The 13,216-nt window shown below is 48.6% G+C and overlaps 1 protein-coding gene across 1 annotated transcript; it reads left to right on the top strand.

Moving 5' to 3' along the window:
• Positions 1 to 6,528: 6,528 nt before the first annotated feature.
• Positions 6,529 to 9,973, top strand: LOC116656388. The gene is made up of 2 exons (XM_032455880.2): positions 6,529 to 8,153; positions 8,207 to 9,973. Exon 1 carries the CDS (start codon positions 6,718 to 6,720, stop codon positions 8,038 to 8,040), a length of 1,323 nt encoding a protein of 440 aa, XP_032311771.1. The 5' UTR covers positions 6,529 to 6,717; the 3' UTR covers positions 8,041 to 8,153; positions 8,207 to 9,973.
• The last annotated feature ends 3,243 nt before the right edge of the window (positions 9,974 to 13,216 follow it).

The raw sequence follows: 13,216 nt of genomic DNA, 5'->3' as shown, positions 1-13,216 counted from the left end.
TCAGATCGTATATAGTTGTCCGATCCTTATGAAAAAATCAATTTTCTATTAAAAATGTTGGAAACATTTCGATCGTTTAGTTATATGTCAACTATAGGATATGGTAAGCCGAAAGTCTCATCTGGTTTAAGGCTGGAATGACAGTCTGTAATGAGGGAAGCTGTAACAGCTGTTCGTCCGTAGAGCGTTATGCGGCCACTACGTCGAACTTGACCTTGCAGGCGTAACGGTAGGTCCCTGAGTCGTAGTCAAAGAACGAAAAAAAATTCGGACTAAATTTGCCTGGGTTCTTCAAGGGTCTGGCGCTGGTATTGAACAGGCGCTTGCTGTGATCAGGCATGAGGATCCGCTTATGAGGATGAACATACCTGGATACCTCCAAAGGATGGTGGATAGCGACCTGAGCAATAGATCTCTTCTAATTGTCACGAACGAGGGACGCAAAGATCGCGAGGTCACCGCTGGAGTGCCCCAAGGCTCAGTGCTCGGGCCACTGCTCTGGAACGCGATGTACGATGGTGTTCTTCGGATTCCAATGGCCGAGGGAACGTCTGTAATTGGATTCGCCGATGACGTTGCAGTGGTGGTCGTGGCGAAGACACTCGGGGAGGTGGAAGCTACGGCGAACCGTGCGATCGAAAAAGTGGAGGCTTGGCTGTCCACCGCCGGACTACAATTGGCACCGCACAAGACGGAAGCAGTGCTAATCTCGAGCCGGAAACAAGTGGAAAAGGCGACGGTCCGAGTAGGAGGAGTAGCCATTACCATAAAGAGAGCCATCAAATACCTCGGAGTGATGCTGGACACGCGGCTCTCATTCCGGGAGCACTTGGAGTATGCTCACAAGAGGGCAAGTGAGACGATAAGGGCACTCTCACGCATGGTGCTCAATATTAGAGGCCCGAGGCAAGAAAAGGCGTAAGCTCATCACCAGCGTGGTAAGCTCGCAGATTCTTTATGCTACCCCGGTGTGGGCCGAGGCAATGACCGTGCGGTCTTATGTGAGGCGTATCGAGGCTGATTATCGGCTTTGTGCGTTACGCACGTCATGCGCCTTCAGAACGGTGTTGGACCGGCGGCACTTGTGATCGCCGGTCTCATTTCGCTAGGGGAACTGGTCCGGGAGAGGTCAGAGCTGGCCGAGACGGCACAGGACGAAACCGCGTCGGCGTCGGCTAGGAAGGCAGCGGCAAGACCTAGAAGCCTGGCCAACTGGCAGAGCTTATGGGAAAACTCTACAAAGAGTGGTTGGACGCACAGGCTCATGAAGGACGCCTACCATGTCCTCTTCGAATGTCGGCGCTTCGACGAGGAACGCACCAACCTTAAGGAGAGCCTGGAGGAGACCTTCTCACCGGAGAGCATGGTGGCACTTATGCTGGAGTCGGGCCGTCAAACACAGCAGCATCAAGTTTGTCTATCCCCAATAATAAATTAAATTAAAAGTAATGTAAATAATTTACTGGTAGGATATATTTAACATAAGAGCAAATAAAATACGAATATAAAAAAAAAAAAGCTGTGTATAACCATATGTTTATATTCGTGACCGTGACATGTTTTTGCAGCTTTTGTGCAGGCAAAATGAGCAAGCGAACAATTTGGAGGGAGTTGTGAATTTCTTGAAAAAATACGAATGGGCTCATCCCAGATTATGTTCGTCTGTTGATAACAATTCTAAATCCATCCTGTTCAAATGAGAGAAGTTTTTCGGTCCTTCGCCGACTGAAAACATATTTAAGGTCGACAATGTCACAAAATCTGCTGAACAACGTCGCTCTTCGGGCTACCCACTCGGGCCCATTTCGGACTACCCACTCGGGCCGAACATGTCCTGCCGATACCTATTGGCAGGTCCTATTAGTGGTCTTTTTCACGGAGCAACACTCGAAGTAGGTTGGTTAAGGAGGGTTCTACTTGTAACACTCGAAGTAGGTTGGTTTTAAGTGCCGTAACTTAACCCTGAGTAAAGAACCGATTTACTCTGTGTCGCGGATCGATTACACAGTGTTACAAAAATGACAAAAGTGAATGAACTTTTGAAGTGACATAGTAGGAATTGTTCATTGGGTCGAGTATATCACAAAACAATTTTTGAAATATTTCTAACACCCTCAAAATCTTGATTTATGGTTAAAAACCCGTTTTTCGGGACTTGTTTGCGCTTAAAAATTCCTGAACGCGTTTTTTTCAACCGATTTCAAAATGTTTGGTGTTTTTTAATAGTGAAATGTTGTAGCTTTTGAAAAAAAAATATATCTTCGATTTTGTTAAACAAAAAGAACAAAAATTTTACATCTGAAACTGAAGTTTTCGACTTTTGTTCGTGTTTTTCGGATTTTGATGCCAGTTTTTCGGTACAACTTACAAAAATTCTGTCATTTTTGATACATATCAATGTTGTCTCATTAATTCTGAATAAAATGAGACAAATTTCATCAAAAAATAATGAAAATTGGTAAAGTTATAACGCTATTCCCAAAAAAAGTCAATTCAACCTAGCGGACGCTCCGGAGTAACAATGTGTATAAGAATAAGAGTATATTGCTTTCTTCTGACAAAAATTCTGTCATTTATGCCACATATTAATATTGTCTCATTAATACTGAATAAAACGAGACAAATTTCATTAAAAAATAATACAAATTGTTGAAGTTATAACGCTTTTCCCAAAAAAAGTCAATAAAACCATGGGAGCACTATAAGAAGAAGAGCATATTCCTGTCTTATACACACAGGTACTCCGGAGCGCACGCAAGGTTGAATTGACTCTTTTTGGGAAAAGCGTTATAACTTTACCAATTTTCATTATTTTTTGATGAAATTTGTCTCATTTTATTCAGAATTAATGAGACAACATTGATATGTATCAAAAATGACAGAATTTTTGTAAGTTGTACCGAAAAACTGGCATCAAAATCCGAAAAACACGAACAAAAGTCGAAAACTTCAGTTTCAGATGTAAAATTTTTGTTCTTTTTGTTTAACAAAATCGAAGATATATTTTTTTTCAAAAGCTACAACATTTCACTATTAAAAAACACCAAAAATTTTGAAATCGGTTGAAAAAAACGCGTACAGGAATTCTTAAGCGCAAACAAGTCCCGAAAAACGGTTTTTTAACCATAAATCAAGATTTTGAGGGTGTTAGAAATATTTCAAAAATGGTTTTGTGATATACTCGACCCAATGAACAATTCCTACTATGTCACTTCAAAAGTTCAGAATCACTGTTACACTGTGTTATCGATAGTTAGTATTTAAGTAGAATTTTGTTATCGTGCACTCGTGAAGAGATTGGGCACACTAGAATAGGAATATTGGCGCGTGTGGTGAATTTGTCGTTGTTGTGATAGGCTGTGATAGGCACACATTGGCTTGTGTTTTTGGAAGCGGGTTGCCCCATCGCCGCCGTACATTTGTTTAAGGCATCTCCCACACGAGAGACGACAGAAGCTTTTATTCGCAGTCAGGCGACTGGCGACATTGTTTGGAACAACACCCTAGTGAAAGGATCGATCTAGCCTGGACGGCATGATGCAGCATTCGCCCAGAAGGAGTCCCCGATTAAACGAAGGACAGGATGGACGTCCCGTAACGCAAGTAGATGGCAGCGCTTTGGCCCCGCCAAGTGTAGCGGCGTCGCAAGCCGGCGGCCGAGGCAGTGAAGCCCCGGCGTCATCAGCGCAGCCGGCAGCATCTGGAGCCACCAGGAAACCGAAGGTGGCCGACCTCATGGAGAGGATTGCCGAGCTGGAGAAGGAATTGGAACGCGCTCGCAGCGCTAATATGGATCGCACTGACCCCGGTATGTCGAGTGAGGTTGGGGTAGGTCAGCCGCCATTTGCAATCGGCCTGACCGTACCCAACGCAACAAGTGTTTATCCGCCATCCTGGAGCGGACCTCAAACGGTACCGTGTTCGCAGAACTGTACCACGAGGATTAATCACGCATCGCCATTTTGCGCTACCGGCACTACTGTTCCAGCGCATGGTTTCGGGCTGCAAAATGAAGTGGCCGGCGGAACGTCGGTACGTGCGCCTTCCCCTGGAGACGCTGCTTGGGCGACGAGCATTGGAGGAACTGCACGCTGGGCGCCACGAAAGCTTCCTGAACTGCCTACGTTCGGAGGGAAGCCAGAGGACTGGCCCATTTTCTACTGCGCGTTTACGGAGACGACGCAAGCGTATGGTTGTACGGACTTGGAGAACAACCAAAGGCTACTGATGGCTTTAAAGGATGACGCGCGTGAGACGGTGAACCGTTGTTGATTCACCCCAGCAATGCGAATGCAGTGATGGAGCAGCTGTGTTTCAGATATGGCCGGCCGGAGCAACTAATACGCAGCCAGCTCAACAGCATTCGAGATGTGCCCGCAATTACGGAACACAATCTAGGAAAGCTCGTCGCTGCCGCCACACATGTGAGTAACCTCAAGGCCTTCTTGCAGTCAGCGAAGGCAGAGCAGCATCTGGGTAACCCTACCCTGATGGAAGACCTTGTGGCCAAGCTTCCGATAACTAAACGAATGGAGTGGTCAAGGCACGCTGCAACTATTCAGCCCTTTCCGACTATTGTGGACTTTAGTTCGTGGTTGACGGAACTAGCGAATGTGGTCTGCGTGGTGGCGGACATTGATGGAAAGGAGCCAAGGCGTCGATTGCTTCATGCCAGCATCGACCATGAGCTGGACGAGCAACAGGAGAGCTGCCTCAGGAATTGTCCAATATGTGGAGGTGTTGGACAACATGCAGTTCGGGACTGCCAACGATTTATTGGAGTCACACCTACAGAGGTGGAGGATCGCAAGAAGACATCGCTTATGCTTTATGTGCTTGCAAAGCGGGCATATGACTGGATCATGCGCTGCGTCAGGAGAGTGCCCCTGACGCGTGCCCCTGATGCGTCAGAGTGCCCCGGATGCGTTTTCGGAAAGGAATTTGAGCTGTGTCGACGAAGACCGAGAACGACTATTGTTCCGTGTATTACCGGTAACGCTATACGGGGGTGGAAAGCAGGTGGATACGTACGCTCTCCTGGATGAAGATTCTTCGGTGACGATGGTCGACAACGAGCTGGTTGCAGAGCTAGGCGTACAAGGAGTACGTCGCCAGCTGAATATTCAATTGTACGGAGGCAGGGCCACAAGAGAGCCTACTAACGTGGTACGTCTGCAGATTAGTGGAACAGGCAAGTCCACCCGACATGTGCTGAGAAACGTGTATGCCATTTCGAATTTGAGTTTGCCGATGCAGAGCCTGCACAGAAGAGATGTTAGGAGCGTGAACAAGGAAGCCCGATTACCAATGAAGCCCTACGAAAATGCAGAGCCGAAGCTGTCTTGGAGGACACTACGGTGTGAGTTGGCCGCCGATACCTGACGGGATTATTGTGGAAAACGGATAACATTGTGCTGCCACGTAGTTAGTAGTAAGAAAATAAAGCGAGACGGGCAGTTCGGGATACGCTCGGCGTCTGGAACGACATCCGACCCGATGATAGATGTGCGCAACGATTTATGTGGAGAGATGAGGATGACCAACGGGTCCCCGACGTTTATGAGATGTGCGTGATGACGTTTGCAGCGCATGCTCACCGAGTGCGGCGCATCATGTGAAGACAGTGAATTCCAAGCGATTCCTGGATTCGGATCCCAGAGCAGTCAAGGCCATCGTGGATTACCACTACGTGGATGACTATGGGGACAGCTTGTATCCACTAGAGTGAAGGAGATACATGCAGAAGGCGGTTTTGAGCTTTGCAAGTTTTCGTCTAGTTCGCTTACAGTAGAGAGGATGCTCGAACCCAGTGATCACGCCCAGAGTATTGGATGGGGTGAGGCCGAGCAAAAGATTTTGGGAATGCGGACTTCAGGCTTCGAGTTAAGTACCACAAAGTTGCCCCCATCGTATCCGATGGGAAGAGAATTGCCACAAAAAGGGAATTCTTAAGTATGGTCTTGTCAACGTTTGACCCCTTTGGGATTTCTGTGTTGCCTGATGATAACAGCGAAGTTATTGTTGCGAGAGGTCTGGAGAAGGAGGATCCCATGGGATGAGCCTCTACCGGCTGAGATGTACAACGCCTTTATGGATTGGCGTAAGGAAATGGATAAAATGGAACATTTTCGGAGCCCACGTCACTATTTTGGATTTGGGCTGGTGGAGCCTATCGAGATGCACGTGTTTGTAGATGCGAGTCAGTCGGCATTCACGGCAGTGGCCTACTGGAGGATCACGTATGATAACGGCGACGTGCAAGTGAGGGTCGTGTGCGCAAAGACGAAGTGTGCACCGCTGCAGGCAGCAGTTCTAGGAACGAGATTAATGGCAATAGTCAGGCCATAGAGTGCCCATTGCAGAGATTGTGCTACGGACGGACTCGAAGACAGTGCTGCGTTGGATAGGCAGCACGCGCAGGCGCTACAAGCAGTTCGTAGGGATCAGAGTAGCCGAGATTCTGGAGTCAACGAAGGTGGCCCAATGGAGATGGCTACCGTCCGCCGACAACGTGGCGGGTGATGTGACTCGGGCGCATCGCAGCGTAGACCTTTGTGCTCGTTGGCACGAGTGACACGTTTATATCGCTACAGAGATTCTCCAAGCGTCCTAAGGTTCACACGTCGATGCTGTGGACAACGAGTTGAGCTTGAGAACTACGAAACAGCTGAGGACTTGTTGGTCCGTATAGCACAACGTGAGGCGTTCCACGACGAGATGCAGGCCGCAGAGAATGGCCTGGCGCTATACCTAGATGGCAATGAAGTCCTGCGAGCGTATGGCAGGATCGATGCGGCGCTATGTATTCCATACAGCGCCAGGAGGCCAGTGATCCTCTCCCACTGGCATGGTCTCACGGAGATGATTGTGCGCGACGCCCACGTGAGGATGAAGCATCAAAACGTGGATGCTACTATGGCGGAGATCCGGACCAGGTTCTGGATTACGAGACTGCGGAGAGTGCTTCGTAGTGTGATCTCGGGATGCAGCGAGTGTAAGCTGCACAGAGCACGGCCGATGCCGCCGATTATGGGACCCCTGCCAGATGATCGTTTGGACGCCTATGGCTGGCCGTTTAAGAGCACAGGCCTCGACTACTTTGGGCCGCTGCTAGTGACCGTTGCTCGGCACCAGGAGAAACGGTGGGTTGCCTTGTTTACGTGCCTGACGACCAGGGCGATTCATCTGGAACTGGCACATGACCTGTCGACTGATTCCTGCATACTTGCAATCAGGAATTTCATCTGCCGTCGAGGGCCTGTACATAGACTGCGCAGCGACAATGGCAGGAACTTCGTTGGAGCAGACAGAGAGGCCAAGAGATTTGCGGAGATCTTCGAACCCGAGAGGATCCAGTCGGAGCTGTCAAGCAAGGGAATTGAATGGATCTTCAACTGCCCAGCGAACCCATCAGAGGGTGGAGTCTGGGAGCGAATGGTGCAGTGCGTGAAGAGGGTGCTACGCCACACAGTGAAGGAAGTGGCGCCGAAGGAGCACGTCCTGGAGAGTTTCCTAATAGAGGCGGAGAACGTCGTTAATTCTCGTCCGCTCACCCATTTGCCAGTGAGTGCGGACCAGGAAGCCCCTCTCACGCCCAACGATCTCCTCAAGGGAGCAGCTTGCCCACCGGATACCCCCGGCCTGGATGGAGGCCTCGTCAAGGAAGAAGCTACGCGGAAGCAGTGGCGCGTGGCAAGGATGTTGAGGGACCGATTCTGGAGGAGGTGGGTCTTGGAGTACCTACCCACGCTGACACGGAGAGAGAAGTGGTGCCGCAGAGAGAAGCCGATTCAACGAGGAGACATCGTCTTCGTTTGCGATCCAGCTATTCCGCGTCGAGACTGGCGGAAAGGCGTCGTGGAGGAGACCTTTACTGGAACGGATGGTGAGGTCAGACGAGCCCGCGTTAGGATCATGGATGGAGATCGGACCCGCTGGATAATGCGCCCCGCTTCAAAGTTGGCGGCTTTGGATTTAAGTGAAGAAGTTCTTCACGGAGGTGGGGATGTCGCGGATCGATTATCGATAGTTAGTATTTAAGTAGAATTTTGTTATCGTGCACTCGTGAAGAGATTGGGCACACTAGAATAGGAATATTGGCGCGTGTGGTGAATTTGTCGTTGTTGTGATAGAGTGTGGGAGGTTAAACTGCGGTAAGATTTTGTAATTTATAATTATTTTCTTACTCTAACTTGTAATCCCATAGAATAAAACATAAGTTGTACGCACACATTGGCTTGTGTTTTTGGAAGCGGGTTGCCCCATCGCCGCCGTACATTTGTTTAAGGCATCTCCCACACGAGAGACGACACTCTGTATTCGCAACTATCTTTATTTTGGATCAGGTGATCTTTTATAAGATCAGATAATTACATAAGTTGTGGTTTAACTGTGGTTAGCTGGTAAGGTCAATGTTAAAGAACGTACGTGCTATGTACTAGTTCTGAGTCTGTCGACTCATATACCATGGTATTGGGTTTCTTCTGAGCTTGCTGTCAGTCAGTCGGCTCTTCTTACCGCTTATATTGCTGATTTCGGTTTCTGCCCCGATTCCGGTGATATCCTGGCGCCGTTTATTAGAGGTTTGTTATTGTTATTAGGTCTTGGCACTAGGTGCGAACAACAGCCTCTAAATGCATTAGTAGAGGCTCCATCAGTTAAAGAGACTTTGGAGCGGCGAAGCTGAATAGCAACTACTTTGCTGGGGCCCGGACAGGTGAAGTTTGGGAATTCATAGCATCAGGAAACCTTCGGCCAGAAGATGTCGACCATTTCACATTGAGCAACGGGGTGAGCTGAGCATTATCGTTCGAAATAGCCATTGATCCGGCGCAAAAAAGAGAGTCAGCCGTCGCACTTCTACGTAATATTTCTCAATTGACAAGAGAATAAACCTTAGACAAGCATGGAGGCGTGCGCCCCATAGCGCATAAGGCGCGTATTAAGAAGCATGCACTGTGGTCGATTGTTATATTATCTTTATAGATGGGGCGATATAGCTGGTGGATGCGCAGCCAAAACAAAGTCTATGCTTTTGAGGAAGACTATCCTCCTTACTACCAACGAAAGAATCGTCCCATTTGGCCTTTGATGGTTGATCCATTTATCTCAACAGTTATTCCGGAACTCATTAGGGCCCGCAAATGACAAAGAATTCCCGAAAACTATTGTCGGGACCTGGCTCATTGATGTGAGCATTGTGAACGTTGATTGCCCGACATCTGGCCAGTCTCGGTCTCTAAGACCGGAGTGAATTTTTGTATTCTTAGTAAGTATAGAAAATTGTATTGGAATCATTACTTTTTTCGAGTTATTATTTGACAGAAATTTTTAAATAAACTTTAATGTATATAGATAATATGATATATATTTAATTTTGTAAGAAATCTTTGTTCTATTTATATGTCCTAAAGCTAAACTAATTTAATAAGCCGATAAAATAAAATTTTATAAGAATCGGCTGATTATACCCTATAAAATTCTATAATATAGGATACAATAGGATTCTATCCTTATTTGTTCGCCTTCTTTGGGGAATGGGAATAAATATTATATAAGTTGAGATTTTTGAGCGACGAGTAACTGAGTGTTACTGTTGAGAGGCAGAACTTGAAGCGACAAAATCAGAACACCGTGTGTATGCTTCGAAACTTTATTTGTGACTAAAGACAAATTGATATACATATTTTCTTATTCTTTATTTCTTAGAGCGAGACAATTATAACTCACCAAGATCTCTTTCTCCTTCCTATAACTATAAAAGCGTGCATTGTAACATACTAAAATATACGGGGTACCTTATTTTCTTCACCCTTCCTCTTAATGCAAGCTTGTTTAAAAAAAATAAATATTAAAACAAATTAAACATTTTTGTAAGCTCTTCGTGTTTCGTTTTAGGAAGATTTTTTGTCAAAATATCTGCTATCATTTCAGTTGTACATTTGTATTTCAACGAAACTTGCCCTTCCTTAACAACGTCTCTAACAAAATCATAACGTTGTAACGAACTGTTTAGGCTATGTTTTGCTCGCAACAAACGCCGCGGCTAGCTCACAGAGTTTGAGGGTACGTTCCACCGAATTTATAGTTCGACGTGATTGCCCGAGCCCAGAAATAACACGTTAAAGCTTCTTTATAAACAAATCCCCTTTATTGTAAATAGTTTACAAAGCAATAAAAGGAATCTCACCGGCTGTCTGGCTCAGCCGACCGACCGCTCGTCCTCCCGTCGATCCCCGATCCCCGCTCCGGGTTGGTGCCAATACGCACGCCCTCCCAAAGCTTGCGCCCGGCAGGTCGTGCGGTCTTGGTGCCTGGCGCCGAAACGGCTCTCGGTTCCCTTCGTTCGGACTCACGGACTCTGGTTGCGGGGCCTGTGTTGTTGATGTCTTCTGCTGCCGCTACCTGTCCGTCGCTGCTGCTCCCTCGTCGTCGCTGCGCTACGGTTGCCGCTGCTCCCTCGTCGTCGCTGCTATGCTGCTACCGCTGCTCCCTCGTCGCCGCTGCTATGCTGCTGCCGCTGCTCCCTCGTCGTCTCTGCTCTACTGCTGCTGTTCCTCCGTTTGGGGATGCCGTGGACCTCGGAACCCTTGGCTTGCCTGGATTCGCCCTTTCGCCGTGGCCGGCACCTAATCCGTGTTAACAGACCGAGTGGCTCACCTCCCAGGCATACGCCGGGCAGGATACGCTCCTCGCTGCTTAGCGGCCGGATCAGGGCACGAAGGGCCTTCCTACCCTACAGGACACGCCCCCGGTCGCGTTCGCCACTCGCCTCCAAACACCTGCGTGCATACGCCCCGCAGGATCTGTGGTAGGCCAGAGGTTTGGGCGTCGCGTCTCCTTTGACTCCAGGTGGTTTGCTGTGCATACGCTCCAGCGCCTGGATCAGGATTCTTTTGACTTCCCGGGGTGTCCCTGCCTGGTTTCACAAATGGGCTTGAGTTCCCGGGTTGGCTATCCCTCGCGTTACAGGATCACACCTGGATCGAACGGTCAGGAGCAGACAAGGCGTACGCCAGGCTGATCCGTTGTTGCCGCCACTACACCAGGATACCTGTCGTGTCCGGGAATAACTCCACCCGACTCTTTTACCCTGGGCCTCAGCTTTGCCGCGGATCCTTGATCCTTTCCCCCTGACTCCTTGCTCGATTTGATGCGCGTACCGCCGCCGGACTTACCCACAGGGGGTCCTTAAGCTATTCTCGTATATCCTCGCTCACTTGCTTTAATAGCCCGCACTAAGGACTGTCGGACTTACCCACGGGGGGTCCTTCAGCCTATACTCCTAACTTTCCAACTTGAATTCCAGACTTACCCACGGGGGGTCTTTCACTCACTCTCCCAGCTTCCCTAGAAGACTCGGCCTCGATTCGCTCCATGGGCCCTCCTTATATAGTGCCAGAGGCGCCCGTTAATCCTTGCGAATCTACTTCCTGCCGTTAATCCTCCGCTCCTTCACTTTCTCCGTTAGCTTTCTCTAATCCCGCCGTCTTTCTATCGGCGGGCTTTCTTTATTGTCCCTCCCCCGATTGCCCCGCTTGGGCCTCCGATCTGCATTATTTTTGTGCCGGTCATCGGACTTCGTCCCGATGCCCCGCGATGGACATCCCAAATGCATTTCTGTGTCTTGTGCATTTTCTAAACACAGCTGCGCACTCGCCGGCCGCTTCTTTCCCCGCCGACCCCGCTGCTTCCTATGACCTTCGAGCGCGGCCGCGGAGGCCCGGCCGGGACTGTTACTTTCCACGGTGACTCCTCTTTTCGCCCTCTTCCGTGCGCGACGCCGTGCTGGTTCCTCTTGCCCCCGCTGCTGCCCCCGCATGCCGTCTGTGTCTGCTGCCCCCGCATGCCGTCTGTGCTCGACGCATTTCTCCCTTGATACCTTTCTCTCCTTCCGTATCTCTAAACACCGCAGCGCTGGCCCGTCCGACGCTGCAGTGCTGACTTGCATGTCCACCCCCCCGCTGTTGCCCCTCTTGCCACCTGTCCTGGTGTGTGGGAGATCTAATCTCCTCACACTTCCCCCCTTCTTCGGGAACGACAGAAGCTTCGTGGTTCCAGCTTCATGTTTGTTGTTGTTTCGCAAAATTTCTGTTTTTTTTGATTTTTTTTTTTTTTTTGCGTGTGGATATTTGTGTGTGGATACCCTTATCCACTTCCCCCCTTCTTCGGGTGACTTTAGGGTCGTTCCCCTTCCATATCCCTATTTTGTTGCGAGTACCGCTTTTTTTCTTTTTTTTTGTATATATAGTTATATATATGTACTCTTATATATTTCCCTTTTTTTTTATATTTTTTTTTTAAATATTTTTTCCATCTTTTATTTAAATATTTTTCTTATATATTTTTTCTTTGCTTTTTTTTTTTTAAATATTTTTCTTATATATTTTTTCTTTGCTTTTTTTTTTAAATATTTTTCTCTGCTTTTTTTTTTAAATATTTTTCTTATATATTTTTTCTTTGATTTTTTTTTTTCTTGAAAATTTTTTTTTCCCCTTTTCATTTTTTTTTCCTTTTTTTTTTTTTTATGTATATTCTTTTTTTTTTTTATGTATGTACTTTTTTGTGTCCTTTAGACTTCCCCTTACCCCCTTTTTTCCCTTGAGTGTTTCGTTTTGTGATATATATTTTATTTTCTGTTTTCTTTTTTTTTTTTTTTTATTTTATAGCTTCCGGGTGACGCGTATCCCGTTCTGGCCGCCGCGCACCCGGAAACTTTCTGGCCCAATCTGCCAGACTGTGCTCCACCTGCCCGGCTTTTCTTTCCTCCTTCGGGCCTCTTCCTCCACCTTCCTCTTTAGCTCCGGCGGCCAGTCCTGCTCGGGCACCGCTCCTCCATCTCCTGTCGACTCGGCCCTTTGGAGCACCGGCCTCGGCGGCCTCTTCTCCGGGCAGGAGACTTGCCTCTCCAGCCCCGGCCTCACCTTCGGGGCTGGCCACACCCATGGACCTCTCGTCCACGGCTCCTCCTCTGTCTCCTCCTCCTTCCGCTCCTGCGGGTGCGGGGTGGGTGGCCTCGCCGGCTGCCACTTCCGGCTTGGCCATTCCCGTGGCCCCGTCATCCTCCTTATCCGCGCGTCCTGCGCCTCCTTCCTGGCCCAACGGCCCCGCCGGGTGGCCCTGTTCTGCCGGCACCTTTGGCGCGCCGCTCCTTGGAGCATTGCGGCACGCCCTGCCGCTGCTTCCGTTCTCCACCGGTGGGTCGCCTCTCGGGCCA

Source organism: Drosophila ananassae (genome assembly GCF_017639315.1).
Source record: "Drosophila ananassae strain 14024-0371.13 chromosome 4 unlocalized genomic scaffold, ASM1763931v2 tig00000054, whole genome shotgun sequence".
Taxonomy (NCBI): Eukaryota; Metazoa; Arthropoda; class Insecta; order Diptera; family Drosophilidae; genus Drosophila; species Drosophila ananassae.
This window is presented reverse-complemented; position numbering and strand designations above follow the sequence as displayed.